This window comes from Cheilinus undulatus, linkage group 15, assembly GCF_018320785.1.
Source record: "Cheilinus undulatus linkage group 15, ASM1832078v1, whole genome shotgun sequence".
NCBI classification, from domain to species: Eukaryota; Metazoa; Chordata; class Actinopteri; order Labriformes; family Labridae; genus Cheilinus; species Cheilinus undulatus.
Window position 1 is genome coordinate 37,512,189 of NC_054879.1, and position 25,702 is coordinate 37,537,890.

The window sequence follows — 25,702 nt, forward strand, 5'->3', positions numbered from 1 at the left end:
GCACGCTCCCTCCACCCTCATCTAATCCTAACACCTCCCTCCTCCTCCAGCCTACACCGTCGGGATCCAAACAGGGAGGGATAGCATCGAGCCGACGCCGCGTCGACGCATTTGCAGCTGAGTTAAACATTGTTTTTTTCTATCGGGAACAAACGCGGACATAACGGGGGTGCTGGATAACGGGAGGACGGCATGGGGGAGCACACGGCGTTTCTGCTGTTACTACTGGTCGCGACCTCATCGGGGGTAAGTTAAGCGGAGAAATCTGTAGGGCAGTGTCGCCGTGCCTTTTCCTGGCTTCGCTTTTCCTGTGGGCCTTAGCTTATAAAAACACTAGCTGGCACGATTCACGGTCCAGCCACAGCGATAACCGCCTTGTCGCAGTTGAATAATGACGCATTTCAAATGACGGTCAAGAATTAATGTCAGAAATGTAACGTTTGTCACAGAACTATGTAACAGTTACAGCATCACAGAGGACACGTAATTACCGAGCTCTACAGAGGCCTGCTTTTCTCTCAGGTCTTTCTGTTCGTTTTTGCTATTAAATGTTAAGCCTCAGCCTCGTTTAAGTCCATTGTATTTGTCAGTTTAACAGTGTACTGTTGTTTACAACGCAGAATAAGCACTGTAAATGCCAGCAATGCTACCAGGGCCCTTAGATGTCAGTGATTGACAGCTTTGACCTGCCATGTTTGACTTGTTTTGGTTTGGTCTCCGGTGACATTTGACGCTGCGTTTTGTCATTATACTGGATATGATGAATAGTTGCTGTTGTCGATTGTCAGTAAAATGATTTGGTATGTCCCCGAATTAGCGCAGCTAACAGATCATAGCATTTATGGTAGCTAGCTTTTTTCTAGAAACATACAGTGGCTGGCATGGCAACAGCTATGAGCTAAACCAAACATCATTTGGGTTTTAAGACAGTCTGCTCTGTTAAAAATCCACCATATAAACAACACTCGTATGGAAAGTGACATTGGGAGGCATCTGGCCTTTGATGCCAAGGCTGTGTTTTTTTTAGCTATGCTACTGCTCTGTGTTTTAATGGGCAGCTACGTTGCCTTGGCACTCTTGGTCCAGTCCAGCAGTTTCAGCTGCAGTATGTGGATAGTGCTGAGGAGAATGGAAAAAGGATGCAGTCTTTTAGTTTGACATGAGCAAGATGGCGCCCACAGCCTGTGCTGTTGTGCAGGCTGACAGAGACGCTCAGGAGCTGTATGAACAGAATAAGTTCAATGGAAATGTGAAAATAATTATGAGAGTGCGTTTTTTTCTGTAAATGTCATACTGTATATAGGTGTTTCAACTGTTCATGCTTAATGTATCATCAAGGCTGCCTTAGGTTTTCCACCCAATAGCCCCTGCTTGCTGCAGTGAAAAATGTCTCCACAGTGGAATTACGCAGGACACACCATGTAGCATTAAATAACTTAAACCAGCATGGCACTGTACCTAGTAATAGGCCTGTGTTATTTGAATTGTACAGCATTGATAGACTACATTGGTGGTTTTATTGAAAAAAATTGCTTTTGATAAAGGCATAGCCATATCCAATGTCATACTGCAATACTTTACAGTATCCATAGAAACGCTATTGAAAATATAGCTAATATGTAAGTCTAGAGTTTAGCTTTTCAGGCAACTGTTTAATCCAGTTAGATCCACCCATTGTGTTGCAGTATGTCTATTTGTGTCCTGTGAAATGTTTAAAAGTCACAGAGGCCCTGCAGCAGCAGTACCTCGATGTGATAACCTTTGAGCACCAGTCTGCTGCCAGTGTACCCTACAGTCACACACACAAGCGTTTTTTAAGCTTTTTCCTTTGATGCAGGATCAAGTCGGACTGGTTAGCTCTGTGTAATCCTACACTAATGAGCTCAGAAGCCATTTACTGGTGGAAGTTGACTTGATTTGCCTCGTGACTAAAATGTGTTCAAAGGAAACGTGATTTGAAGGACACAAGTGAATGGCGATGTGTTTGCTCAGTGTCTATTAGGGATGTAACTCACTTGGTTAAATGCTTAGTATTTAAATTTGGTTAAAATATACAGTGCATTACTTTGTTTAAAATCCATTTTGATTGAACAGAAATGTCAAGGTCTTTATAAGACATAATTAGTGTCACTTAAAAATGTTTTAGTTTCATTGTTAGTGCTGGCAAATGACTGAAATGCTTATTCTCAGAATATCTGTCGTCAATATGCGCTTTGTAATAGAAATGGGAAATTTCCCTATTCTATATTTAGAACAGTTTTGTTTCATTTCTGTACTGCCTTATTCTCAGAGTAATTGACTTCCTGATTGGATAGAATCCTGCTTCCTTAATTGGAAAGACAATAAGGAACTTTTGGTAGATCAAGATTATGGCATGTATTCAAACACATGTACTTTACTATGGAATTGGTCCCCCTTTTTGCAGCGATAACACTCCACTCTTAGTGGAAGGCTTTCTGCAAGATTTTGCTCGTTCATTCTGTGGAGTATTTAAGCGGTCAGGCACTGATGTTGGATAAGAAAGCCTGGCCCATAATCTCCGTTCCAGTTCATCCCAAAGGTGCTGGATGGGGTTGAGGTCAGGGCTGTGGGCCAGTCAAGTTCTTCCACACCAAACTAATTAGACCATGTCTTTATAGTTCTTGCTTTGTGCACTGGGGCACAGTTGTGTTAGGATAGAAAAGGGCCCTCTAACAAACTGTTGCCACAAAGTTGGAAGCATAGTATTGTCCACAATATCATGGTATACTGGAGCATCAAGACTGCCCTTCACTGAAGATAAGGGGCCTAAACCAAGCCCTGAAAAACAGCCCCATACCACTATCCCTGATGTGAGGCTTGCATGCAGCTGCTCGGCCATGGAAACCCACTCTATGAAGTCCCCTCTGCAAAGTTTTTGTGTTTACATTAATGCCAGCGGAAGTTCAGAACTCTTCAGCTGTCAAATCACTTTTACGCACCATGCGCCTTAGCAGTTGTTGACTCCAAACTGTGATTTATATGGTCTTGGTCTTATATGGAATTGCTGTTCCAAAATGCTTCAATTTTCTAACAATATCACTTAAAATTGACTTCAGAATATCTAGTAGGGATGAAATTTCCTGAACCATCTTAATGCAAAGGTGGCATCCATCACAGTAGCATGCATGAAGTAATTGAGCTCTTCAGAATGACCCATTTAGTATCACAAATGTTTGCAAATGGAGACTGCATCTGGGTGCTTGATTTAATGCACCTGTGACAAAGGGTCTGAATGAAACACCTGAATTTAGTATGTAACAGGTGTGGCCAAATACTTTTATCCATATAGTATATTTTACATCACTGTGGCTGCAGAGAGACATTGCAGTGGCCTAACCGCAACGTTAAAGAAAACTATAGTGACAATATTTTGTTGTGATCCAGTATCATGATAAAGGATGCACAGCTACATTGCTTAATATCAGTATTAGCCAATATCAGAGGGGCTGAGAAACATCAGCCAGCGGCAAATAATGTGACATAACTGCTGTTTATCTGTTGAGTCCTGTCAGTTTAGTGCTAACATCTAGCACAGCTAAATGCTGAATAAAAGTAAATTTTTTTACTGGGCAGAAGAGGTCACCTGTTGGACTTCTTTTTTGTTGTCAATTGACTAAGCTGATATTTTAAACATTGGCATCTGAACTACATTTCCCTATCAGTGCATCTCTAATCCTAAGACCTATTGTATGTATCAAGTGTTTCACTTTTATCTCTGACATTTTCACATAAGGCCTTACATACAGAATTTTCACGTCTTAGTTTACCATTAGATATTTGACCCCAAAATCAAATGCTTAGATGTTTTGTGTATTAAAACAGCTGTTTTATTGTTTATTTTGTCATTTTCTTAGCCTGTGGTGCTCTGTGTATGGCTTCATGCTCCAGCTTGTTAGTGCTGCAGCATTTTTTGTTATGCTGACGTGTTTCACACAGGATACGCCAGATGGATGTGCCATATTATGCACAAGTAAGGATGTCACAATTACAGATTTTCTTGGTACGATTAATGTCAGAGAAATAGTTATGATTTTATGATTATCACGATTATTTTTGCATTAATTAATTTCACACTACCATGAATAAGTAAAATCACACAAACAGTCCGTATAGGTCTTGAATTTTAATTTATTTCCGTCTTTGGATGCTCTCATAACAAAATAATATAGCAACAATATAAATTAACCAAAAAGTACAAGAAATAAGATAATAATCCCATTTGGAAATAAACAAAAATCACATCTGCTGTGTAAACAATAAATGCTACATATTAACTATGTACTTCTCTCAGATAAAACATAAATAAAGGCTACAGGACCTCTACCTGGACTTGGGAGGGTTCTTTCTGTAAACTACATTACAAAAAATATTTTTGAACATTTCTTTTGAAACTGTGAAGAGAAAACACAAGGAAAAGACATCTAGCTAGCTTTTGGCTTACAGCTGCCCATTAGCAGCTTAGCTGCCCCTTTATTTACGGTATTTAGGAAACGTTACGGTTAACTAGTTGTAAAGTTTATTACCGCGATTAATCGTGAAAAAGGGTAATCGTGATATCCCTACACTCAAGTTAAAAAATAAAAAAATTATTTCATATCAAACCAGATCATGAGTAACATCATACAAATGGCTGATGAGGTGTAAGAGAGTGTTTCAGCAGATGAGAACAATGGACTATCCTGTATGTACTCATCATTGGCTCGTATACAAAAATTGAAAGTCAAACATAGTCACATTAAGTCATATGAAAACTGGATGCAGCTGGCTCTGTAGAAGGCTCTCAGTCTATCCGGTGTCAACCTCAACATATCTGGCCCTGAATGTAAAAAGTGACAACACATCCACTTATTGTTTCACAAAAACAAAGGAAAGAAAGCCTCAAGTATGGACAGCTCTGTCATATTGCATATTACATTGCCAAATGCAGTCTACTCATAAGAGATTATATTCCCTCATATTTGAAGTTTGGGTAGCCTGTTCTTCTCTTTTCTCTTCCTCCACACTCTCACCGCACCTTCTCTGATAAAGGAAATGAATAAAACTTCATAAGCCAGGGTTGTAAAAGGCACATGTTCTGCCCTGTGGTTGTAATGCTTAACGCTCTGGCTTATGGGCTCAAGGGATGAAACGAAGTATCCTTCCTTGCTAAGGCTAACACCAGCAATATTATCATTTTGAATGTGTATAATAATGTGCAATGATATTCTAGCATATTTTAAAGTGGTCTTTGTTTGTATGATCTATTAATCCCAGTGCTGTGTAGAGAGGCAGATGTTTGTGGAGCAAGTAGGATAAACTAAAAAGGGCTGCACATAATCTTCATATACAAGCTGCATCCTGATATGTTTATGGATAAGCTATACTTAGGCCAGTTTAAAATCAGTCTTCAATGTTGTCCTCTCTTTTCCCTACTCTGTTCAGGTTCCTGCTGATGACTCAGTGGGTTTACTAACCGAGCCGCAGGTGGCCATGTTCTGTGGGAAGTTCAACATGCACATCAATGTGCAGAGTGGCAAATGGGAGTCGGACCCCACTGGAACCAAGAGCTGCATTGGCACTAAGGAGGGAATCCTTCAGTACTGCCAAGAGGTACAAAATCAGAGTTGGATGGCAGCGCAGATGCTAAGAAACACATCAAGAAAGATGAATGAAAAAAAAACACAAAAATGTCTTTTTTTTTGGTCTCCAGGTTTACCCTGAGCTGCAAATCACAAATGTTGTGGAAGCCAATCAGCCTGTCAGCATCCAGAACTGGTGCAAGAAAGGCCGCAAACAATGCCACAGTCACACACACATCGTAGTGCCATACCGCTGCCTGGGTAAGCATTTCTTATAACACATTGTGACGCCAACCATTTGGTTACAATAGATGGACTCAAACAGCTTTTGAAGCCGATCCATATTGAAATTGCTGTCTCAACCAAACTTTGGATCAACCTAACGGCAGACAAGAGCCCGCCCATTGAGCTCGATTTCCTGTCAGCTAAGCTATCACTAAAGCTAGCCTTCTGGTTGACAGATAGGTAGCATCTGCCTGTATAGCTATCTGTCTGTCAAATGAGATGTGCCAATCAGTGCGCAGTGAGGTTTATCCTAAATATAATTGAAACGACTGTGGTACACCCCCCCCCCCCCAAAAAAAAAAATACAGTGTGTGCACATGGAGCCATTAGCTAATCAGACACATTTCGTTTTCTGAACCAGGCTGTAAACTAGTTTTTTTCTTGTGTGGAAAAAAAAAACGCTTTTTTTTAACATGCATTGTGTATGTGACATCAGGTGTTCCTGCTGCCAGCATTTAGTGGACACTTGCTGTGTCGCTATTTTTTGCACTTCTGCATTGGCTTCATTTTTCAGGACTGGAGGTTGCTGCTTGGTGTTTCTCAGTATAGCTGTGCATTTTTATTATAAGCAAATATTTTTTTTTTCCACTGAAGTTGGGGAGTTTGTGAGTGATGCCCTGCTGGTTCCTGACAAGTGTAAGTTCCTGCACCAGGAGCGTATGGACCAATGTGAGAGCCACCTGCACTGGCACACTGTAGCCAAAGAGGTGAGAATGGACTATATGATATCATTTAATGCCACGGTATGGACTTTACTGTGTTTTTATATGTTAATGAATTCCTCTTTCAGCCTCTGTCTGCTTTTCCGTGGATGCAAGGGTTGTCACAATACCAGAATATATACTGATACTGAATCAATATTGATTCTTGTTTTAATACCACAGCAACAAAAGTAGAAGATTTTTTTGGTGTTGAATAATGAACAGTGTTGTTTGATATTCAGGCAGGCTACCCAAAAGATGACTTTCAAACCTTAATCAGTTATAAAACCTGTGAGACATCACAGTTATAACAGTGGAGAGTCCTCATAAGATCTCACAGAAAGTTGTATGATCAATGTGTTTCTTTTTGTAACATTCCTAGAACATATGTTTAGAAAATGACTAAAGTTTGAATGACTTTCATAACTAAATACAGCTGTTTTTATACCAAAGATCCTCTCAGTAATTGTGTTAAGATGTGATTTATGCCTGTGTTTAACATTAGTCCTGTGGAGACCGCTCCATGAATCTCCATGACTATGGGATGCTGTTGCCATGTGGTATCGATCGCTTCCGGGGGGTGGAGTTTGTCTGCTGTCCTGCAGAGGCGGAGCGAGAGGTGGACAGCATTGAGCTGGATGGGGAGGAGTCAGATGTCTGGTGGGGGGGAGCTGAGAATGAATACTCTGATAACAGGTATCACCCTTTATCCAGTGTCAGATAAATGCACATGCACGCACATTTTTAAAAAACATGGACTAATTTGACTACTTCTCCTGCAGCATGACGCGTCCAGCAGATGCTGAGCCTGCCACCACAGAAGATGATGAAGATGAGGATGAAGAGGCTTTTGAAAGGGATGAGAATGGAGATGGTGACGAAGAAGACGAGGAGGATGAAGATGAAGACGATGTGATCTATGAGCGTGATAGTGACGAGCGCAGTGCTAATGTTGCCATGACTACCACCACTACAACCACCACTGAGTCAGTTGAGGAAGTTGTCAGAGGTAAGACATGACATTGAGTTGTACTTTATTGTATGTATTGATTATTTTTCGGTTGTATTCATCATGTTTTTTTTTTTTGAGTGGTGTTGATTTTGTATGTCACATTTTGTTTTCATTTGTGTTTGATTTTGACGTTTGCCTGTGTGTACATCTCAGCTGTTTGCTGGGCTCGTGCTGTGTCAGGCCCATGTCACGCCATGCTGGAGCGTTGGTACTTCGTGCCTAAGAAGGGCCGCTGTGCCCCCTTCTTATTTGGGGGCTGTGGGGGCAACAGGAATAACTTTGAGTCGGAGGAGTACTGCATGGCCGTGTGCAGCAGTTCGTGTAAGTCCCAGGACTGGAACTGTCTAGTCGCTGAAATGCTCACAAAAGCAGCCTGGTTCCTGTCCTCAGGCTGGTTACAGATTGTCTCATGTCTCTTTTAATTTATCTCTCTGTGTCTTTCCTGAGTGTCTCTTGGCTCTTTACCAATGTTAGCACTGACAGATTACTCCTCTTCCTGTCTAGTGTTGTAAATAATGGGATTATTTACGCAGGATAGTAAAAGATGAATGCTTCAAATCAGTGATCTTTCTGTATTTTTGTTTGTGTATCTTTCATAAGGGTGAAAACTTGTCTGAATGAGGTCAACATGAACTGTCAACAAATCCTAACAAAGACTAAAAACTACAAAGCTTTTGTTGGTCTGTTAATAAGTAGAAGCTTATTTCCTCCTCTAACAAAAGATGTAGATCTCCAAAACTAGATAACAAACACGCCGTTCAGATGCATTTTAAAGCTTGGTTATTTCCTTGAACATCTAAGCCCTGTACATTTTAGCTAACATCACTAATTCAGGCTTAAATAATGCATCTGTTGGGAACTCCTCAGCCTCAGATGAATACATATTTGGTTCTCCTGTTATATCTTGTTTTTTTGCAGCAACCAGTAAAATAACTGATCTGATCAGTGTAAGGCTGTAAAAATATTGCTACTTTTTAAAATCCCACCATATGAAGATAATCTCCATTATTTTGATTAGCAACAGTATTGAAAAATATGAAAACTTAAAAGGTACGTTAATTTCGTAACAAGGGGTAATAGGGGACGAATAAATCTGTTGAGAATTGCAAGCAAACTCTTGCACACTTTCATTATTGCAGTGCAGTTTGGACTGTGTTTTGCTTGTCATTTTTGGTAACTGTAAACATGTTCAAAATTCAGGTATCCTGACAACTTTACCACATAGCTGAATGCTGATGTTCATTGGAAAGGAGGAACATTTCTTCCTGTGACCCATTAAGATGTTTTTGACGGTAACAATGGGGCTTTTGGGCAACAGAGGAGGAATGCATGACAAAAAACAATGGTAAAGGAGAAAGGAATTTAAAATCTTTTTAGAATCATAAAAATAGTATGTTTGTTTAAATCAAGGCAGAAGAAAAACAGCTATCACAGTCCACAGAGAGCATAATTTACCAGCCTAAAATCAGACTTAAATGGAGGGCTGCAGAGATGATATGTTTTCAGCGGCGAACCCAGATGTTAGCATTGCACAGTTTCCCTCAGTAACAAACTGTGGGTTTTTCTTTCCATGGGTTCTTGGATGATTGCTTTATATAAGCCCTGGTGAGAAAAGCTTATGACACTGAGAAGTTTGGTTCATTGAGATAATGTGTAAAAACAAAGAAAATGCAGTCTGGCTGACTTACTTCAGCATCACCTACACTAAGCTTGCAACTTTAATTCTGCGCTCTTACCTTTTCTGTAAAAGATTTCCTCTTTTTTGTGATCAACAAATTGCAAAGTCTGAGTGGTTACAGCAAGAAAACGTACCAGGTGCATTTTTAAGAGCTGCTTTTAGTAAGACATGAAAGATGGATTTTGTGTCTTAGATTTAGTCCTGCTTTAGGACTCATTACTGCAGCACTGTGCAGCTGTTGAGTTCAATAATGGTTTTGGTGTTTTCCTGGAATTTGTTACTAATGAGTTTATTATTAACCTAGCACAAAAAGTAAGGAAGTTTTGGTTTTATAGCTTTTTTGTTGTAACAACGCTTCTTGGCAATGAATCATATGCTGTTAGAAAGCCTGTTTATTTCTCTTTTAAATGGTAATACATTCGTAAGGAACATACCCATGAACAATGGGCCAAATCTTTTAAGCCAGTGCCAGACAGTTCACTCTGCCATTGAGTCTTGTCTGGTATTGTTTGTTGGATTGGATGATTGAAGTCTAAAGCCATAACAGCCTGGCACCTCTTCTTCTTACTGGTCACCAGCCTGGTCACACACTGCTGTGGGATGGTATCCCATTCTTCAACCAGCATATGCCACAAGTCAGCCAACGTGGTTGTGTTGGTCACTCTGGCATGAACAGCACGCCCAAGTTGATCCCATAAGTGTTCAGTGGGGTTGAGGTCAGGACTGCTGGCAGGCCATTCATCCTCTCTACTCCCAAATTTTGGAGGTAGTCCCTGATAAACCCCGCTCTGTGGGGAAGAATGTTGTCATCTTGGAGGATAGAGTTCAGTCCTAGACTGTGGAGATATGGGATTGCCACTGGTTGCAGAATCTCATCTCAGTTTCTCTGCATTCAGATTGCCTCCAATGATGAAGAGCCTTGTTTTTCCAGTGAAGGAGATGCCGCCCCACACCATCAAGCTACCCCCAACCAAAGGTGTTATTCTGTCAGTACAGCAATCAGCATAGCATTCTCAGCATCTTCTCCTTACGTTGACCCTGCGATCCAACTGCTGTCGGCAGAATCTGGACTAATCACTGAACATAGCGTTCCTTTACATGCTCAGGTTCCAGTGCATGTGTTGCCAACACCAGCTCAAACAGGCCTGACAGTGAAGGGCAGTCATGGCAGGCCTCCTGGCAGCTCTATGAGACTGAAGATTGGCCGAGTGCAGTCTTTTCTGTATTGTCTGGAACAGAGCCTATTGTTCCTAAGTGGAACACCAGCTTGAAGTTGCCCTCCTGTATGGGCCCATTCAGATCAGCAGGAACCGACTGACCCTTGTAGCAGGGCCCATGCTCACAGGTGCTGACAATTAGGTGCCTATCAGCACCTGATTGTCACCTGGCACCTCGTGGTACCAGAAGCTCAAAACAAGTCAATAGCAACAGCAAAATGAGCTGTTTGGCATTGGCAAAGAAGATTTGGCAAATTTTTCATAGGTGCAACTGAGATACTCAGCTCTGCTGCTCATCTCATAAATGCATGTACCTTACAAATGTGGCACCATTTAAAAGTTAAATAAACAGCCTTTCAAACTGTACATGATATATTGGCAAGAAGCATTGTGATTGTATTGTATTTTGATACAATTTATTTTTATACAAGAGAGTATCCCTTTTATGATAACTGATTATAAGAAAAGTGTAAAAGCGCTCTAAAAGAACATCTCTTTAATGAATGAGGGAGGAACAAATCCATAAAAAAATGCAGCCAAACTCCTTAACACTGTAAATAAAATACATATGTTGACAAAGGTTTTTCAATCAAAATGATGCTAATGTTTGCTTCAATTTTTGTTGACTGGAAGCAAGAAATTATCTGATATTGTGTGTTAAGGGCTTAGAATTTGGTTTCTTTTGTATCAAAACTGGCATTTATATTGTTTGATTTTCACTTGTATTATTAACAATCTTAATGTAATGTATCCTGATGCAGATTATCACCAGCAGCACACTTAGAAAATCCCATAACCAGAGTTAAATTTGAACTGATCGTGTTTAAATGTTTTAGTTTAAGTAAAAAAAAAATAAAAAAAAGAATTATTTTAAACACACTCTTTTGGAAAGCAGCCATGATGCTCTTGTTGTCATTTTCAACATCATTTAATGACTTAGTGTGTCATTTTCTAACCATTTACACTAACCAATACTTCTTACAGCATGTGGACGAGGCAGCCTGAATACTGACCTTTGAATGTCAGTCTCTATCTGCATGCATCTCCATACACATGTGTTTGCATGCCTTGCAGCTGCAAGGTCTTGTGTTTGCTCTGTAGTCTGACCTGAAATAGTCTGCAACAGTCTTCAACCAGTCTTAACCAGTCTACAGAATGTGATTGTACATGTGTGTCTTTAAAGGTTAATGGGTTGATTTGCAGTTTCCACCCAGTGAAGCATCACTTTCACAGTGGTGCAGCATCTACCCTGATGCTGACTCAGCACTTTTCATCTTATCTCCAGGCTCCCACATTAAATAAAGGCATACGCACAGCACTTGTACTGGGAAACTGATCAACCTGTGTCCCCTGATAACCTGTTTGTCCATACACTATTATTTGTGTTAGTATTTAAACTTTATCTGTGTATGTATCTAACCTCTTGTATGTGTTGAAAACACTTACATTCGTCTAGACGTCTCACGCTGAAACACTGAAATCTGTTGCCCTCTTTGGAATGCTTTTTGTTTCAGATGCCTTATGATCAGATGCATCATGATGTGCCCTCTTAAGTTGTTTTCATTTTATCCTTCTCTTTGAATCAAAACCTCTTCCTGCTCTGTAACTGATTCCTTCTTCTTGTTCCTCTCCAGTGCCCACTATGGCACCAAGTCCTCCGGATGCTGTGGATCGCTACCTGGAAGCTCCAGGGGACGACAACGAACATGCTGATTTCCAGAAGGCAAAGGAAAGCCTGGAAGCCAGACACCGTGAAAGGATGTCCCAGGTTAGTTGGTGTGTTTGGGTTTATGCTTAGACATGCAGGTTTTGGTGCAAAAGCTAAACAGTGAGGATGGAAAGTAAGGGTTCATCTGGTTGAAGTTGGCTATATAGGGGTTTATGGCAAGATCAGCAGCATCATGACTGAGAGCTGGGATGCAGGGACAGAGTTTGTGAAAGACACTAAAGTAGATGTCAGATAAAACAGTTTAAACCAGTCCGAGAGTTAAAGGAGGAAGTAGGGGGAGGTAGAGCCTCAGCCCAAACTACACCCCAAAGTAGTGGGGATGAGTGTCTTTCTGTATTCTTTTGGGTTCTCTTTGCAGTTTTTTCTCGTTTGCAATGTTGGCATCAGGAACTTCTGTTTATTAGGGGATATCAGTAACCATGTGCAAGGGTAGGTGGCATCAGTGTTGTCACTATCTGTAGCTTACATGTGCAGAGCCTGGGTCTGTTCCAGGTGACGGTGCTGTTTGGGCCATGTGGTAGAATAGGTAAGACAAAGAAGGTCTTCATGTCGGTATTGTTGCTGGTCGGAGCTAGCTTGGAGTGAATCCTTTTGGATGTCAGAGTTCATTGTTTGGCTTCCTGAAAGAGTTGTGAGACTCATTAGATGAAACACTGGTGAAGGGAGGTTTTCACTTGGTAACCCAAGTGATTTTCACGCTGTTGCTTCCCACGTAGTTGGATCAGGTGCCCCAAGAGGGGCCATGTGGTAGGATAGGTAGCATCAGTGTTGCATGTACAGAGCTTGGATCTCTTGAAGGTGGCGATGCTGTGGCAACTAAAGGCTATGTAGAAGGTTATGTATCTTATCAAGAGCATAAGGGGGAATAATTGAGGCGTAATAGCTGTCTTTTCTCTAAGCATTTATCAATGACAAGTATATTATATTTATTTCAGAATTAAACTGCAATAAGCCCTCCCTCTTCAAAGTGTAACACAAGCTGAAGTTATCAAAATATTAAAGTTACTTTTCCTCACTTTGTGCAGGTGATGAGGGAGTGGGAAGAGGCTGAGAGACAAGCCAAGAGCCTTCCTCGTGCCGACAAGAAAGCAGTCATCCAGGTAGGAAACCCACCTTTGTGTTTTTGTTTCATTCATACAATCCTTGTTTAGTCAAAGAGGTTTTACATCAGTATCAGTGTTTGTTTATCAACAGGAATAGAAATTCTATCCCGTCATTTTTATTTGATGGTATAAAAATACTTGGTTTCTGTTATCATGAGAGGTGCAGAGTTGTTGTAAGAAATGCAGCAGAAGAGGAGCTTCAGTTTTTACATTGAAGTCCGGTACCTAGGATTTTACTACTAAGAAACCTATTTATTGATTTTGGAAGATTGCAGGCAAGTGGCATTTTAGGTTTCAGATTTTTTGTTTGTGATCTAAAGGCTAAAGCCCATATCTAACCATTAAAGTAGTTTTATCAATGACAATGTCATTAAAAGTTCTAAACTGGATTAGAATGAGATGAAAAATAATTTTTAGATTCACAGGTTTTCATTCTGCTTATTAATTTGAGAAGTTGTAATAAAGGTAATAATCCTTATGTTTAGCTTTTCATGCAAAGATGATAAACAAAGATTGCAAACACAATAGCAGTTGATAATTACTCAGCACTGAATTATGCAAGGCCTTACAGATGAATCAAAGAAAATTATTAAAATCAATTTTCAATATGACTGCTTTCTAGTGGAGTGAAAAGAACTGGAGAGTAAAATCAAGGTTTCTGCATTTTAAATCATTTAAAGTATTTAAGAGTTTTGGAGAGAAGAATAAACTAAGACATGCAATAATCTGCACAGCTGGAAATAAAGGCATATGTCTGCACTTTTGTATCCAGCTAGGTTAAATGGGTCTAACATTTACAATATTTCTAAGATGATAAAAAAGAGAGTTTTGCTACCTTGCAGAAATGCCAATAGAATTAAGACCACAGAGTAAAATTATCACCAATCTGTAACTTTTTCTTTAATTTTGACAGAAGGTATTATTATAGTTATGATTTTTTTTAGTTGTTTAATATTAAAAAATGCACTCATCCAACAGCCAATTCTGTGGGCAGACCTACAGATATGCAGTGGTAAATAAGACACCTAAACACATTCATAAATGCATGCATACAGCATTGACTACACGCGCCCTTTAAAACAAATGCCCACTTGTATACAGTATAACCAAAAACTGTGAAAGATTAGCCTAAAACTGAAAACTTGCTTGTGCAAGTTAAGCACTTTCTGAGCAATTCCCTCAGGCTCTTAAGATGCATTTGCCCAAGAACAACTCCCACATGAGCTACAGAGAAAAAATGTGCCCAAAAACACCTCATAGCTTCAAGGATGTAACTCTGATCATCGACAGTGTTCACTTACTTTGATTAAAAAAGAATGCCAAATCATTGCCATATAGCCTATGGTTTTCTCTTTTTTTTTATTATTGTCACCTGCCACCTACCTGCATTTTATTTATTTTCACCTGAGCCTATACCCATAAAAATATTTAGTTATCTTTTCTACTTGTAGCTGAACGTTTTCAGCGGGTACTTATACCAAAGTCTAGCCCAAGGGATTGCTTTATGGCTCCTCTGATTGCCCTGCAATTAAGTTTGTCACTGACACAGACCACAATAAAAGCTGTACTGTAAATGTTTGTATTCATAAATAGCTACACAGACAAAATGAATGAGTGTCTGGTCTGTCCATTTCTCCCATCTGCAGCATTTCCAGGAAAAGGTGGAGGCTCTGGAACGTGAGGCAGAAGGAGAGAGGCAGCAGCTTGTAGAGACTCACATGGCGAGAGTGGAGGCACTCCTCAACAGCCGCCGACGCCTAGCTCTGGAAAACTACCTCAGTGCCCTCCAGGCCAACCCTCCACGGGTATACACAAAAAGAAACATGCACAAAGCAGACATATACCTCTTCTCTTTGAAAAAGCAGAGCTGTTAGTCATGGGTGTGTTTGTGGTCCATTTACTAAGGCATGATTAGAGACATGTAGCAAAAGCATGTTTATTTACGCAGAGAAATGGGGTTAAAATGGCATCATCACATCATACAGTAGTAGTTTTTTTGTATGGTGGTAAATGTACTAACGTTGAACATCCCTGGCATTACCAGGCTCGTCAGGTGTTGAGCTTGCTGAAGAAGTACGTGCGTGCCGAGCAGAAGGACAGGCAGCACACAGTGAAATACTACGAACACGTCCGCACTGTCGATCCCAAGAAAGCAGCACAGATCCGACCTCAGGTACTAAACCTCAAACATATCCACTCTAAACACTTCAGGAGAAGCAAACCTTTGATATGGTGAAATGATCGTATTTTTTTTAGAGTGACTGTGGCTTTAATTTCAACAATTGAACTGATCAGTCCTTGAAGAAGATAACTGTTTCAAGATTGAACAGGAACTTCTTTACACTTTCCTTAGGTTTTGACCCACCTTCGGGTGATTGATGAGAGGATGAATCAGTCTTTGGGTCTGCTCTACAAAGTACCGAGTGTGGCGAATGAGATTCAAAACCAAGTTGGTGAGTATTGGACTAATATTTTATATGAACTTTAGAAAGCTGCCTAGTCTGAAGACACTTTGTTCTCCATGCTAATGAACACGGCAGTAGCATCAAAATTCCTTTTCCATCATGTTTATTTTCTTGATTTTAATGTGATCTTTTTAAAAATGCTAATTCCATCTCATAAAGTACAGACACATACAGAGGACAATATATCTGACAGATATGATAAAACCAACCTATTCATCTTGTTTTGCCTATGTTAAAATGTTTTTTCAGCAATAATGACTACTGTACAGGCTTAGATTTTCTGACTTTTTTGATACTTAGCACATGTTTTGGTTTGAGGTTTTGAGCAAACAAATTAAGATATTCAAGAAAAAAGCATTTGCTCTGAGAAAAAATGTTTTTGTTTAAGTTTACTCTAAAATTGTATATAAATGTCTAACTTTTTGGTCCTGTATTTGTCATTTTTAAGACCACCAGCTAGCAACACTGCAAATGGCATTGAAACCAAAACCCAGGCATGGTAATGTTAGATGTTAAAGCTCAGATTGGCCTCTACAGCTGCTTTTAAGTATAAAGGTCATGGCCTACTTCCTTTAACAAAGCAAAACATTTTCTTTCATTTTCACATAAGATGACATTGAACGTGTATTTTCTGTTTATCCATTTTCAGTTTTGTGTTTTGCTGTGATCTCAGCTAGATCCAGCAGTCTGTTTTTTCTCCTTTTTTTGGAGATAAACGCATTCACATTGAAACTGTTGAGCATAATCATCTTTACATTTACTACTTTGCTACAAACTCAATTATGTAACCCTACAACGTCCTATAGTGCTGAGTTAGGATGAAAACAAGTTCATCAGCATGTCCGGCATCTAGTGGTGCATGGTATGCTGACAACACAGCTTTCCTCTTCTTAGTTTGTCTTCAGTATTCAGGACACTGTATGGACCTCACCTGGTATGCTCTTTTAAAAATCCCTTTCATTCCCTCTCTTCATCCTCCCATCTATCTTCATGCTCCATCTCTCTCTCTTATGCTCTCTTTTTCTGTTTTCTCTCAGCTATTATAGTGCAGAGGATTCAGTCGGAGCTGTCTCAGCAAGTCTCTTCCCTGCAGAGCGATGGGAGGGTGAGTCGATGTGCACCCACTCACATATGCATGGAGTCTGTCCTGTATAAACTGCACATGTATAAATAGAATCACCTCTGCTGCACATATCCAAGATGGCAGACAAAGCAGATTGAAGCTATGAAGAAGACAGTTTTTACTTTTATACCAGTGCTACATGTATAGAAATTGGGTATGTTCACAGTATTAATGAATGAGAGGATAGAACATCCTGGAAGGAAGAAAAGAGTAAGAAGCAGCTTCACTAAATGTACGAGGATTGAGTTTGTTGCAGCAGTGGCAGGATATAAATCATTTCATCCCAGCTGTGAGAAATCCAGGTATTAGCATTCACACATGTAGTTCACCCTGAAAATTTGGGGAAATTTTCAAGAAAGGTGGATTAAAAACAGCCAGAGCATAGCAAAGAGTTAAATAGGTTTTTGGACTATGTTTTAAAGGCACATGCAAAAAAGAGAAGGGTGAATGCATAGAGGGAAAGTCCTCACACTGAATAAGCTGAAATTATAAAATGATCTCCAGGAGAGTTCAATATCTGAAAGAAAGAACATTTAGTCAAGTAGATCACAATTGTAGAAAAAAAGGTGTTTTTATCTTATTATAGTTACATCAGCTAATTGAATTCCTTTTGATGTTTTAAGCTTTACATTTTGTGCATTTGCCTTTGGATTGGATTATACACTGCCTGACCAAAAAAAACAGTCGCCAAAAAAAAAAAAAAAAAAAGTCACACACTCTAATATTTCGTTTGACCGCCTTTAGCTTTGATTACAGCACGCATTCGCTGTGGCATTGTTTCGGTAAGCTTCTGCAATGTCACAAGATTTATTTCCATCCAGTGTTGCATTAATTTTAATATTGATGATGGGAGAGTCTGACCACTGTGCAAAGCCTTTTCCAGCACATCCCAGATGGGGTTAAGGTCTGGACTCTGTGGTGGCCAATCCATGTGTGAAAATGATGTCTCATGCTCCCTGAACCACTCTTTCACAATTTGAGCCTGATGAATCCTGGAATTGTCATCTTGGAATATGCCCGTGCCATTAGGGAAGAAAAAATCCATTTTTTAAGAAATGAGAAGTTACTCATTGCATCAGCTGGGGTTAAATAACTTGTTGCCAGCTGAAAGAGAATCGCCCATGCAGTAATTATTCAATAGAAGCCTTGTACCTATTAACTTAGTTAAATCCAGGTGGCGACTTTTTTTTGGCCAGGCAGTGTATTTTAAAGATGACTGTAGCCTCATCTTCTTCTGTTTGCAGGTGGACGGCAGAGTGAGTTATGGTAATGATGCTCTCATGCCTGATCAGGCCTACAGCTCAGCTCCTATGGATCCTGGTCTGGATGGACTGGGCTTTATCCACCCTGAGAGTTTTAACCAGCCAAACACAGAGAACCATGGTAACAAAAACACACACACACCTAAATGTTAAATCAAATTCTCATTGTGTGAAAAAAACCGTTGAGTTAAAGTAAAATTGGAGAGTATTGCCACTTAATATAGAATTAGAACTGAAAAAAATCTTGCAGAGTAACCACAATCTTATTTTATGAACATGTATCTTTAATTTTTAGCATGTAGATGATTTCTATGGATTTGAAAGCCCACAATATACAGTATAGACATGAATCTGACATCCCTGCCTGTGATAGCAGTTATATAAAAAGCCCTGTGGTTATCAGTCAGACTCTCCTTGTATTTAGTATGCCCTAAAATGTTTCCTTACACTCGAATTCAGTCCCATGTCTTACTTTAATCCCTACCACCTAATTCGAGAGCCCCCTTGCCCCTTAGAACAGAGTTAAATAGAGAATAGACGGAGGGGTAGTGGTGAAATCTTCCCCATAAGAAATGGGTTGACCCTACAAGTTCTTGGTATGTCATCAGCATAGTGTAAACAGATGGAATGACAATACTGGACAATTCTACTGTAAGTGATTTTAAAAAAGGCTTTTTTGAAATCAAAAGGACCATAATGCATTTTAACTTTGAACTCATAATTTTAAAATCTTGCCAGTGCCTTCTGCGAGATTTCCTATAACACTAGGCCTGGAAATTTTTTCCCTTTGAGGGGTCATGTAGCCCTAACACTTCGCCCTACCCCTCAATTTAAACATGAATCAGGATAATCTACTCCTTTCATGTAAATATACAAAACATAGAGATAAGGCTAAGAGGTAGGGTCAAAGGTTTATTAAGATTGAGCCTTGTTCTAACACTAAATGAGATCTAAGGGATTGGCAATTTAATGTATATCTTTTTTTTTTTAATTTGTTGTTTTGCAGTTGAGCCTGTAGATGCTCGTCCTGTTCCAGATAGAGGACTCCCCACACGGCCCGGTGAGTTTGTGTTTATGTTACTTTTACTTTGACTGCAGCCAAATGCTTCACATTTGACAGGATAAGGGACCATTCCTACTACAGTCTGTTTTACTCCACCAGTTGAGTATTCTTGGGCTCTGGCAAGTGCTCCAGTGATGAGTCCTGAAACCTGGAAATGATGTAGCATTTTTGCAATTTCCGATTCAGAGGTCTGAGGATTTTTAAAGACTTTTCTGTGAGATAAGGTCTGAGCTGAAGAGATTTTTTAATAGATAAGCTTCTTACTTTCGATCGTATGAAGGTAGTTTTCTTTTGTGAAGATAATCTTGATAAACAAAATTTCTACCCTTAACTTTTCCAACACAGAACATTATTAAGCATTAACCTAAATAACCAGTGGGGAAATCACCATTCTCTAACTGAGAGAATGTTCAAACTGAAACTGATTGAGAGAAAACATGATGGATTTGGAATGTTTTACCAACAGAGTTCAGACTGGATCCAGACTGGGCTCATTCTAAAATCAAACTGAATTAATTTTTTAAGAGGACTCAAGCTCCCGTTTTTCATTTTGTACTATTTTTCCTGTAATCTGTGTTTAGTCCTTTCATTGTCGTCAGGTTTTTAATGTTTCAGATCATAAAATGAATTATGATATCACACAAAAATGACTAGTGAATATAAAATGCTCTTCTTAAATGATGATTTAATTATTTAAGGGAAAAAGGCCATACAAACCTATCTGGCCCTGTTTGGAAAAGTAATTGCCACCCCTTATTAAATCACGTATTAACCATTTTTCTATTCGCTTTTTATTAAGGTTCTTAAGTTCTTACAACGATGGTATATTGTTTACAAAGCATAACAGTAACATAGTTTTTCCAATTTGAAAATTAACTAACAAAACAGGAACAGAGCAGGTATGACATGTACATTACTCAAAAAAAACCCAACTCCCACAACACCACAATCATTCCTTTATTTTCCAGTGTCACAGGCTTATAGCGGCCAGATTTCCTGTGTTTCCTGTGTTTTTCAGTTCGTACAACAAAGTCCAGTCCAGAAGCATTAAAAAGAACATCATACCTCCAGTCAAATGTGGTGGTGGTAGTGTGATGGTCTGGGCTGCTTTGCTGCTTCAGGACACGGATAACTTAACATAATCGGAACCATGAATTCTGCTCTCTACCAGATAATCCTGAAAGAGACTGTCCGGACATCAGTTCATGGCCTCAAGCTCAAGCACTCTTGAGTTATTTAGTAGGACAATGACCCAGAAACACACCAGCAAGACCACCCTGAATGACTTGAAAAAAACACAATGAAAGTTTTGGAGTGGTCTACTCAAATTCTGGACTTACAGTATATCCAAATGAGATGTTGGGGCATGATCTTAAACAGGCCATTCATGTTCAAAACCCTCCAATGTGGCTGAGTTAGGACAGTTCTGCACAACCAGTTATTTAGTTCAGGAAGGAATTACTTTTTTTTTTTTTTTTTTTTTTTTTTTTTATACATAGGACCAGGTAGTTTGGGTTGCTTTTTCGCTTAATAAATTAAATCACCATTCAAAATGGCTTACTTATCTTTGTCTTTGTCAAATTTGTTTGATGATCTGAGACTTTTGAGTGAGGCTATACATGCTTTAGAGTGCAGCAACAGTTTACATGCTTCATTCTTGTCTCCATACGGATAAACATAGAGTAATTATCAGCTAAATGTCATTACATGCTAATGTATGCTTCTTTTATTTTCAGTTTCAGCTCTGAAGCCGGAGGAGATGCCTGAAGTGAGGATGGAGACTGAGGAGAGGCAGAGCACTGGATATGAAGTCTACCATCAGAAACTTGTATGAAGCCACTGTAATACCACACACACAACTCATGTCATTTAAAGTTTGTGGACACTAATTGGTTTATGTTTTGGTTGCAGGTGTTTTTCGCTGAGGATGTCGGGTCCAATAAAGGCGCAATCATTGGACTTATGGTTGGAGGCGTTGTCATAGCAACCGTCATTGTCATTACCTTAGTGATGCTGAGGAAGAAACAGTACACTTCTATTCACCATGGTGTTATTGAGGTAATGGAATCAGTTGTTTATCTATAGATTGTTTGCAATGACATGATCCAGAATGTCTGGTATTGGGGGACAGCCATCAGCGATGAATAGAACAGAGGAACTTTAAAGTTCTAAAGGGATCTGTATGCTGCAGTTATCATCAGAAAATGTGTGCGTACATTGCGTACGATTTCTACACTTTACAAAACAGTGATTATGAAGTGTATAATAAACCTTGGTGCGGTGAGCGCCCGAGTAATGATGCTCCATCCACAAATGAGCCTGTGCTACGAAACGACTCTTTTATGTTAGCCGTGGTAGCTAGCTCTTGTTTAAGTGCACTTTCCTTCCCTTCATCCTTTGTTGTTATTTAATCCACATTTAAAAGGCCAAACTGGGAGGAGCGCAGATGGTCGAGTGGTTTAAAGCGCTACCCAGGTACACGGATGGCCCGGGTTAGAATCCGGCCTGTGGCCCTCTACCGCATGTCTCTCCCCACTCTCTCCCCTGTTTCGGAGTCTATCCACTGTCCTTGCTCTATCAAATAAAGGCATGAAAAGGCCCAAAAATAAATCTTTAAAAAACAAACAAACAAACAAAAAAAAAACCAAACTAGTACCAAGTAAAGCTCCGTTTAGGAGCTGAACAACCAGCTCTACTGAGCTGAGCCAAATGATCTGGATCTCTAAAAAGGGAGCTAAGGCCTTGTGAGATGGACCTCATGAAACGGAGCTAAGGAAACAGTGGCAAGATCTGAGTTATTCTGCTAAACCATAGCAAAACTGTACCGAACTAAATTGGACCATACTCAAGTGTCTCATCCAGACTTTAGACAAAGGCTTTTTTTTTTTTTTAATTCCTGCCTGCTGCTGTTTCTCTGTGAGTTTTTTAAACTTATTAATTGTTTGCCTGGTTATTTCACCACTTTCAGGACACAAAAGTAGCTTAAGAATGAAGAAATTTAATATTTTACCACTTTGAATGCATGGTTTAGTTGTAAACAGCTTAAAACTTTTGGTTGCATTTCTCTTTGGAGAAATCACTTTTTGCCCCCCAAGGGGAGTTCTCCATTATTGTGTGTCATCATCTAGGAAGAACCTATGCATCAGTGATCATCAACTGGAGGCCTGGGGTCCACATTAGGCCCCCACGGCTTCCCATCTAGCCCTTAGAGAATGATCAAATTCAGAAAATTTAAGCGTGCAAAAATATGGCATGCTTTTGTTTATCTTTTTTCTTAAAGTGTATCCCTTTCATCTCTAGAGGCCCCATATCTGGGGCTAGGTCTCCTCTGAGGAAAACCTTTAAAGGGCAGTTTCAAAGTCCATCAACAGAGTCCTGTTACACATCGTTACAAGCCCACAGATCACGGCAAACTAACAAGCACATTTTCCACCTAAACAAAACACAACTCAGACAGCAACCAGAAGAGTGAAAAGATGTCAAAAACTACAGCTCCTCCAAACACAGTACTTTACTGCAAACAAGGCACCCTCAATACTTTTACATTTCATGCCAGTGACACATGACATATTTACTCTACAAGTGTAAAAGATTTTAGGCAGAAAAAATTAGTTATGCTATTTTCCATCTTTGTTTACTCCGCCCCAGTACAGGGATTTTTACACATCTGCTGAAATCTGTAAAGAGTTATTTTTACAATGATTCATGTAGACTTTGTAGTTACAGAGAAATACTTAGTTGTATTTGGGTATGTCATTTTCAAGCTCTAACACTGAAAAAGGGCCTAAGGATGAAAGGGTTAAACAAAACCATCAAACTAGTGGCTAAGAAGCACACTAGTATTTTGGCAATTTTGCATGGAAAACACTGACTTATTGTTGTCTTGATTAAAGTTGCATTTTTTTGCCTCAACTTTCCACATTAGGCTTTTTGAGAGTGCAGTTTCCCCCTCTGAGAGTCTTCACAGATGATCTGTGTCCTGCATGGTTTTGGCCAATCACAACACAGCATATTAGCATTAAACTCTATGATAGAAATCACAGTGGCTCCAGAAATATGTAGCTAAAATATCTCAAGTGCCCCCTTGTGGCTGACTGCAGTATAGGTGATAGGGACTGATCTCACTCTTAAATGCTTAAAGTTTCTTTAATTTTGGAAGGAAATCATATGTTTTAGAGAGTATGTCAGTATCGATTGAAAAAAAAGAAAAAAAAAAGAAAAAAAGAAATTGATTCTTTTTCAGTTTATTTCAATGTCTGGCCCCCACAGCATTGGTTAAGAAAAGCTGGCCCTCGTGAAAGTGGAGTTGATGACCCCTGCTTTGCATCCACTGTCTTTTTTTGGTACTAACCCTCCTCCTTGTCTTGGTCGGCAGGTCGATGCAGCTGTCACACCAGAGGAGCGTCATCTGGCCAGGATGCAGCAGAACGGCTATGAGAACCCCACCTACAAATTCTTTGAGCAAATGCAGAATTAAAGAACTGCTGATCAGCGTTTTTTCAGGCGCATCCAAACCCAACTCTCACTCCTAAGGTCTGTTCCATTCTGGTCCCTTTGACCTGGCACCTTCAGTTTGTAACCCTGAGAGCAGCAAAGAGATTTTTATCATGACTGAAAGAAAAAGAAAGAGCTCTTTAGTCAGTTTCAGTAAGGAGTTTGGGCCAAAGGACAATGGCATGGAACACAGGCTTCCCAATCCCCTGAATGTACAGAGCATCCCTTTGAGCTTAAATTTACCTGCAATTGGTCAGACAAGGGTGCCCTGTTTCACCTGCACATCTTAGCCAATCACAGCAAAACATTGTAGTGTTTGTACTCACCACCTTGTTTGTGATTTATATGAAGTCACCGCAGTAGTGCGTTTGCAGTGAACCAACAAACGTGAACCCCAGTTTAATTCCCGGTCTTATTGCTCCAACTGTTTGTTCCATTTTTTCTGTAACTGCCCCAAACATCCCCGCTGCTCTCTGCTGACAGCTGTGTGAAGTGTGATGACATAACAGCTCTTGGAGCTGGCAGTGGGAGGAGGGGCTCTCAAAGCGCCTCTACGCACGATTAAAGCCCACGTGTTTCAGGTTTGTTTTTCAAAAAAGGAAAAAAAGCAGAAAAATATCCATAATCAAAATATGTAAAGTCGAAAAATATTGAATGTTTTGTTGTCTGATTTTTTATGTGTAATATATAAAGAGAGATTAGCTGTAAGTATATGTAGTGCATGGCATATTGATGACAGATACAGTAAACTGTATGTTGAGGTCCTCAGGAGCGGTCCTCCTATTAGATATTTTAGCAGGATTGTACATTTCTAGTGTCTTCTTTGTGATCTTGTGATATGAAGAAGAAAAGAGTATTCAGAATCTGGTCTGCTTTGTTCACACAGACTTGCTTTAACTGACTCTTGGCTTGTTCTGCTCATCTCCACGCTTCACTGTTGTGTTAGCTGCATGGGCAAAATGCTCTATATGTAATATATGAAGTGTACTAGTACCTGAAAGGAAGACAATTTTGTTACTGTTTGCGTTCTATGCACTCTTAAGTCTGATTATATCACCAAATAGTATTGCTGTTCAGTCCCTGATGTTACTGCGCCGCTGCATTTCAGGTTTTTCTTACAATGAGAATATAAGTGAAGCTATAGAGGAGTTTTCTGAAAGTATCATTCCAGAGTCATCATTTCACTCTCTCTCCGGTATGTAAATATTTAGAAGATGGAGATATGGTTCTCTCTGGCCCAGTTTCATTATCAAGCTCCACCTCAGTCATTTTTTTTTGTTGTTCACTCCTTCTTTCTAGCCCTCTTTTTTCTTGTTTATGCACTCTTTCTGACTGTCAGCAATATTGTACAATGCAGCACTTGTTGGGCCAGCAGAGATGAGAAGAATTTTCTAGAGGGCCACATCTTTGTGCACATTCCTTCACCAAATCTCACACACATTCTATTTTTCTACATCTCCTGTGTATACATGTACAGTGTTTGTCTTCTAGTGGATTATTTCTTCTTTGCCTGCATGTTTGTCTTCTCACCAGTCTCATGGAGTTATGAAGGATTAATATCAATGAGAAAAAGACCGCACCAGTGTAGAGACACTTTTCCCTGATTGAATTAAGCTAAAGCCACATGAATGTGACATGCATCTTTTGCATTTATACCATTAAATACAACACATATCACCTCTCTGCATTATGTCAACACATGTACAGACACAATTGAAGCTCTTAATCAGGTGAATGTTTTAAAATTTGTAATTATGCTCAATCTGGGTGTCTTTTGATGCTAGTGTTGAAAACAAAAGTTTTTGTTTAATTGATCCAGCGACCTTCCTCTATGTGTAGTTAAATGAATCATTTGCTTAGAGTGAGAAATGCTTTCTACACCCACTATACCATGAATAAAATTTTGAATGTACCCATGTTTCTTGTTCTTGTCACTTTTGAGTTCTTACTGTGATTTATAAACTTAAAGCTAAAGCGAGGAGACTGAATTG

The 25,702-nt window shown here is 39.6% G+C and overlaps 1 protein-coding gene across 2 annotated transcripts; it reads left to right on the top strand.

Annotated features, from left to right (window-relative positions):
• Window positions 1–38: 38 nt before the first annotated feature.
• On the top strand, window positions 39–25,623 carry appb (amyloid beta (A4) precursor protein b). Of its 2 annotated transcripts, XM_041807482.1 has the most exons (18): window positions 39–246; window positions 5,443–5,610; window positions 5,711–5,840; window positions 6,459–6,571; window positions 7,071–7,261; window positions 7,348–7,574; window positions 7,731–7,898; window positions 12,107–12,240; window positions 13,227–13,301; window positions 14,951–15,109; window positions 15,349–15,477; window positions 15,658–15,757; window positions 16,807–16,874; window positions 18,137–18,275; window positions 19,161–19,214; window positions 20,954–21,045; window positions 21,129–21,275; window positions 23,593–25,623. In XM_041807482.1, exons 1-18 carry the CDS (start codon window positions 193–195, stop codon window positions 23,692–23,694), a joined length of 2,250 nt encoding a protein of 749 aa, XP_041663416.1. In that variant the 5' UTR covers window positions 39–192; the 3' UTR covers window positions 23,695–25,623. The 2 variants fall into 2 exon arrangements, with proteins under 2 accessions (XP_041663416.1, XP_041663418.1); XM_041807484.1 differs by lacking the exon at window positions 7,731–7,898 and having other exon boundaries at window positions 40–246.
• The last annotated feature ends 79 nt before the right edge of the window (window positions 25,624–25,702 follow it).

Coding starts and splice junctions, on each gene's coding strand:
- appb (XM_041807482.1), top strand. CDS start 193: ATGGGGGAGCACACGGCGTTTCTGCTGTTACTACTGGTCGCGACCTCA. Junction 247..5,442: donor TGGTCGCGACCTCATCGGGG/GTAAGTTAAGCG, acceptor TACTCTGTTCAG/GTTCCTGCTGATGACTCAGT. Junction 7,262..7,347: donor AATGAATACTCTGATAACAG/GTATCACCCTTT, acceptor CTTCTCCTGCAG/CATGACGCGTCCAGCAGATG.